The sequence below is a fragment of the Pteropus alecto genome, unplaced genomic scaffold (genome assembly GCF_000325575.1).
Source record: "Pteropus alecto unplaced genomic scaffold, ASM32557v1 scaffold146, whole genome shotgun sequence".
Lineage (NCBI taxonomy): Eukaryota > Metazoa > Chordata > Mammalia > Chiroptera > Pteropodidae > Pteropus > Pteropus alecto.
The window spans coordinates 5,941,139-5,947,769 of record NW_006442107.1 but is presented as its reverse complement, the minus strand read 5'-3'; the positions used below and the strand labels follow the sequence as shown (position 1 = coordinate 5,947,769).

The window sequence follows — 6,631 nt, the reverse complement described above, 5'->3', positions numbered from 1 at the left end:
CTGACAGGTTGTAATTATGGCTGTTTATTCACTTGCTTATTGTTTAGGCTAGTTTAGTTTATGTTTTAGGCTATAAACACCATGAGAACAGGAAGTAAGTGTGTAGCAAGTGCTTGATAAATATCTTCTGAGCGGATGGTAATAAAACAATGAAAGCTGTTCCATCCAGCATTCCAGTCAGGGAGCCTCTGAGTTCAGTAGGTGGCAAATGAATCAGTGATTGATTTGAAGAGAGACCAGAACTCTCTCACCCCATCTTTCTCCTCTTTCCTTCCCCATGTGTCAGAATACCTCTCACCAACCTCTTCGGCCTCATGCCTCTTCTCCGTCCTGGATGACCCACTCATCCTTCTCTTCGCCACCTATCAATTCTCTGGTCTTCCTTCCAGCCCTAGGTCAAGTTCCACCTCTTCCTGGAAGCCTTTCCTGGCCTCCCCAGCCCTTACTCTGAGCCTCTTTCTGTCCATTAGGGCCACTCATTCAGAACTGCCTGCATCATTACTTATCTTTTTAATGGATCCCTTGTCATACTAACAGTGGCTTCACTCTGAGGAGTGCACAGACCTTTGTCATGGACACAAATGTTTCACAATTATTGTCCCATGGGATCATCCCAGGGGCCTTCCATGACTGGGAAATTGCTCTTTCTGGGCTCATGGGCTGATAAGCAATTCAACTGTAGCAAATGTGTGTCTGTGTGCATATGTGTATGTTCGTATGTGTGGACTGAGAAAGAGTAATACGTTCTGAGCTGTTGGGCAGGTTGGCCCCATCCACTCGAAGGAGAGCCGTACTTAGTGCAGCCACCATCGAGAAGCCTGGACCAGCCCTAATGAAGTGAGCTTGGACACACAGCACCTTGTCTGCAGGTGTAGAACTCAGCCTGGACCTGGGATTTGCAGAGACCAGCTGGTCCTAAGCCTCAAATTAAGCATACTGCAAACACCTCCCAGACCTTGCTATAGGTGAATGTGAAAGGCCAACTTGACAATAAAAATCACTAATATTGCTCCTCATTTTAAAAACGTCTCTATCAGGAACTTCTAGAACTCAATGGGAGCCAAAACTGGCTAAAGAAAAAAGAGGAAAGAAACTTTACTTCACTAGTAAGCGGCGAAAAGGAAAAAAAAAAAAAGTAAGATATCTTGAAAAGATATTAACAGAGAAAAAAATGTGGTTAGAAGGCTATCCAAATTAAAAAAAAAAAAACCTACTTTGATTCAAAAGTTTGATTCAGCTCATAGCTAACCCTCTGAAGTAATTCTGGTTAAATCCTGAAATTGTCTTATTATATCATTAAAAAGTGCTGACAGTTTTGGAACTTAAATGGACACAGGAGCAACACACTGGGATACGCAGTGCTGGGTGCCATCACCTGTGGGTGGGGATGAGGTCTTAGCAGCACCAGCAGGGCCACCCCTTTCTTGCACCAATGACATCCTTAAGCCCTTATTTTGCTCCGTGGTCCTGGTCGTAGGGCTGAGTCTTCCCAACACCGAGGCCCAGAACCTAAGCCGAAGAAAATCAAGAGCAAGCAGGGCTCACGTGCCTGAGACATGGGAACTCCACGTTGTCGCTCTCAGGCTGTCCCTCCTCTCTCACCAGCACCCGCTCCAGGAACCAGCCGCTGCCCCCGCCTCTGCCGTCGTGTCTGATTCTCACCCGCCTCACTTTCCGCATGGTGACAGACTCAATGGTGAACTCGTCAGCCTTTGGAGGGAGAAGACAGCAGGTCCAGACACCAGTGGAAGACACGGGCCCCCAAATCAGCAAAGCCAGAGCCCCAGTTTCTCCCGCTAGAATATCATTCAATGTCTCATTCCCAACGACTGAGTCTGTAGTTTTTGGATAAACGATGGCCATTCCCTATGATCTCATTCGAAAAAGGTGGATACCCCTGGAAAATGAACACGTTAAACTGTTAATAAGCACTAACCTTTTATTACGAATTAATTCCTTGGCAAATCTCAGGTTCCCTGCTACAGGAGGATACTGGCCCCTTTCAGGAAGGGGAGTGATTAGACTTGACTTGGGGGACCAGAGGTCTTGTTAATTTCACAAGTTTTGCCTGCCGACGAGGCAGCAGAAATGCAGTAGGTGCTAAGTCTACATGAGCACACCTAGGGGCCTCCAGGGGCAGGAACACGGAGGGTGGGATTGATGGACAAAGGAGTAAGAAGGTGTAGAAGAAAGAGTAGAAAGGAGTGGAGAGAAACCTACATCCACATTCCAGGCTTTGCCCTGCCCTTGCCAAGTAAAGAGTGGCAGAGGAAGGACAGGAAGAGGCTCATGTGACGACAGTATGCACATCCCCTTCACCTGCTGAGCAGCCTTGAGCCTCACATTACGGAAGGACAGGAAGAGGCTCATGTGACAACAGTATGCACATCCCCTTCACCTGATGAGCAGCCTTGAGCCTCACATTATTGCAAAAACAACTCTTTACTGTGAACCTACTGTGTGCGCTGGGCCAGGTCTGCTGGCAGGGCAATGCATCTGTCATCCCTAATCCTCACGACAGCCAGCCACAGTCAAGCATCTCACCCCACATTTTAGAAAGGAGGAAACTGAGGTTCAGGGGAATGGAATGATTGGTCCCAGTCTGGATTTGCCCCCAGATCTTCCTGCCCTCATTGTCTCACATCGCCTCCCAACAAACTCATTTGATGGCTGGGGAAACAGGAGAACACCAGGACATTTGTAATGAGGCGAGGAGCAGAATCCAGTTTTTCCACTGCCATATTTAGTGTCTTTCCTGGCTTCTCTTTCAAAAAGGGCTCAAAAAAGGTGCCTCCAGGGGTTATGCCTCGTGGAGGATACAAAGTTCCCACGCTGGCCCTCAAATGCCCTGGATTTCCGCTAGCCTGTGTCCTCCAGTCCACAGGTAAGGTACCCAGCTTCCTTCCCTGCCTGTTCACCCCTGAGAGAAGAAAGGTGCTGCTCCCACCTTCCCAGTGTCCTCCTGTACCACCCTCTTCTCAAAGCTCAAGGATGGATAGGGGACCAGGACCACTCTAGGGTGGCTCTCCAGCTCCGAGCTGGATAATCCTAGGAGCCTAGTGGATGTCATGCATGTTAGTTCCCCATCCCCCTCACCCAGAGCAAGCCTCTCTGATGGCTCAGTACCAGCCGTCAGCTCTACTTAGAGCAGGGAAGACCAGGGAGTGGGTATGGGGTCGGGTAGGAGTGGGGATGGGAGTAGGGGTGGGTGGAGGCACATTGCTGCAACTTACATTGCCTTTCTCAAACATGTCGGTGTTATTCCTGCAGTTGTACAGCAGCCGCTCCCCCGTGTCCCCCACGTCGCCAAAAAGGCAGAGATAGACGTTGGCATCTGTTCCTGCACCTTCGAGTTCTCCCGTGCACACAGTCACACGGTACCGGGCCACTGGCAGGCAGAGAGAGGGACACCACTGACTGACAGACCCCTGCTCCCCAGCACTGGCCTTGCTGCTCCCCATTTATCAGCGCTGCCTTCTCCTATTCCCCCAGTTCTCATCTGGGCTGACCTTGCTCCTTCACCCAGCTACCCAAAACCTGTCTTACACCAGTCAAGTCCCTGAAAAACTGCAAATCCCTTGTCCCAGACAGATCAGAGGTTCCCAGTTCTAGCCCATCATCAGAAACCCCTGAGAAATTTACATGAATTCAGATTCCTGAGCCTCACTCCGGACTTTCCAAATCTCAGTTTCCAGAGGCAGGACCCCTAACACTGCATTGCTTACAAGCTCCCCCAGGGGATTTGGATGGAGTTGACAGTGTTTGGGGACCACAGGTCTAATTCAAACATTTTTGGCATTGGATTCCATCTAACCCAGTAGACTCTTTTGCCTCAGGTTTTTCTCCAATTCGTACGCGTCCGGTCTTCCCAGGTAAGAGATTTCCTTTGTGACTCTGAACTGACCCTCCCCTTATCTTCAGAACTCTCAAGCACTAAAGACATGCCAGAAAGAGAAGCAGAGAGAAAGGTACAACATGTGGCCTCTATGGGATGAGCAGCGATTTCTTGCCATGTTGAAAATGTACTGTGAAGGAGGCAGACCTACCTCTCTGCACATCATAGCCTTACTTCTCACTAAAATAAGTCAGAAAGTAAAAGTCCTTCATTCATTCATTTCCCTTTATCTGTTTACTGAAGCCCCGTAGGTGAAAGGCATCATTATAAGTACAAGGATTCACAGTGAGCTAAAAAGACAGACTCCTGTTCCCCTGGAGCTCACATGAGAGTGGAGGGGAGAGATAGACAGTAAAATCCTAAACAAATTATGAACAGGAAAATTTCTGAGTTATATCTGGACCAGAGATAATGGAGTGATGCCACAGAGTGCCATGGCAGTGGGGAGGAGTACGGCAAGGGGGTGAGGATGATTTAGAGTGCAGAAAAGCTTGCTGCTAGAAAATAACGTTTGGACTAAAATGGTCATGATAGGAGCCAGCCACAGGAAACTGGGAGAAGAGAGTGCTGTTAAGTGGGAAGCCCCGATGTGTAGATGAGCGGCGTGTGTTCTGGGAGCGGAGAAAAGGCCAGCGTGGCTGGAGTAGAGGGAGTGGGAGGGAAATGAGATGAGGCCCAGAGGTGGACAGGGGCCAGACGTGTGATGTGTGACAGCTCAAAGTAAGAAGTGTGTTTGTTTGTTTTTTAATGCAATGGGAAGCCATTAGAGGGCTTCAAGCAAGGAAGTAACTTAATCTGATCCATGTTTTAAAGAGCATTCTGGCTGCCATGTGGGGCACTGATTGTAGGAGGCCAGTTAGTGGAATAATTACAGTAGTCGAGAAAAGAGAGGAGGTACCCAGAATAGGCAGTACAATGTATATGGAAAGAAGCCAGTAGATTAGAGATATATTTCTGTGTTAGAACCAACAGTACTCGGTGATGGACTGAATAGGTAATTGAGAGGAATCAGGAATGACTTTTAGGCTTTTAGCTTGGGCAACTAAGTAGATAATATTGTTAATAAGAAGTAGAAATGCCTGAGGAAAGGATGGGTTTGGAGATAGAGATCAATGGTTCTGTTTGTTCATCATACATTTGAGATGTTTATTCAATGTTCATAAAAAAAGGTCAAGATGGTAGTTGAATAAGTGTCTGGAGGGTCATGACTTTGGTTATCATAGGCATCCTTGATAGGCATCGATGGTAACTTGAAGGGTATCCTTTCAAGTTACCATTGAAAGCCACAGGACCAGAAAAGAACTCCTACAGAGAGGATGTACATAAGAATTGCAGTGGGATGACATTGTAGGAGAAGCTAGCAACTCGGATGAGAGGAAGCAGCCAGTGAAGCAGGGGGGATTTTGCTCTGAAACTAAGACTGCTCTAAAAAAGTCTACTTAAAAAATGAAGGAGATATTAAAGTATTCCCAGATGAACAAAAACTGGAATGATTCATCACTAATAGATCTGCCCTTCAAGAAATATTTAAAGGAGTCCTTCACATTAGACATTAGAGAGTAACTTGAATTCACCTCAAGAAATAAAGAGTGCCAGGAAAAGTAATGAGATAGGTAAATATGTAAACAGCATACATGTAATTTTGTTTATAAACCTTTCTTCTCCTATCTTATAATAAAAGACAACTGCATAAAGCAATAAATATAAAACTGCATTGGTAGGTTTATAATGCATATAAAAGCAATTTGTAAAACAGTATAGTACAAAAGAGGGAGAAGGGAACAAATCTATTGGAGCAAATTTGTGGTATGCTATTGCTAGATTGTTATAAATTAAGATGTTAATTATAATTCCCTGGGCAACCATTAAGAAAATAGTTCTATATAAATACATACATACATACACACATACATACATAGGAATTAAAATGGTATTCCAGAAAATATCTTCTCAACACACACACACACACACACACACACACACACACACACACACACACACACAAAGACTTGCATGGCTTAAACTCGCTACCAGTACCAAGAACGGGAGCATCCAGGCTAATCAAATTGTCCAGATATGAGACAGAAAGGGGGAGGGGAGTGGTGCAGCTTGAAAACTGTCAGAAGTTGAACATCAAAATGAAGACTCTTTATTACAGAAAGATTGACAGAATGGATAATGGACCTAACTACGTGTTATACAGAAGAGACACACTTTAAATTCAAAGACACGAATAACTTGAAAGTAAAAGTATGGCTACCAGAACTGGCCCAAGAAGAAACAGACACTCTGAATAGATTTATAACATGTGAAAAGATCAATTCAGTAAACAAAAACTACCCATGAAGAAAAGCCCAGGCCTAGATGTCTTTACCATTGAATTCTACCAAATATTCAAAAAAGAATTAATAGCGGTTCTTCTCAAAGACAGGAGAGAATACTTTCCAACTCATTTTATGAGATCAGCATTACCCTGCTACCAAAACCTGACAAAGATGTCACAACTGAAGACCAAATATCTTATGAATATGGATGCAAAAATCCTCAACAAAATAATAGCAAACCAAATCCAGCAACATAGAAAAGAATTATACACTATGACAAAGTAGGATTTAGCTCAGGGATACGAGTTGGTTTAACTTCCGAAAATCAATCGGTATAATATGTCATATTAATACAGTAAAAAACAAAAATCACAAGATCATCTCGATAGGCTCAGAAAAAAATTTGACAAAT

The 6,631-nt window shown here is 45.0% G+C and overlaps 1 protein-coding gene across 1 annotated transcript in view; it reads right to left on the bottom strand.

The window, feature by feature from the left end:
• LOXHD1 (lipoxygenase homology domains 1) overlaps nt 1-6,631 on the bottom strand; it is a 150,271-nt gene that overhangs the window by 78,959 nt on the left and 64,681 nt on the right. The window contains 2 exon segments of the mRNA XM_006919930.1: nt 1,550-1,710; nt 3,234-3,388. Of these exon segments, the coding sequence (XP_006919992.1) occupies nt 1,550-1,710; nt 3,234-3,388 (316 nt within the window).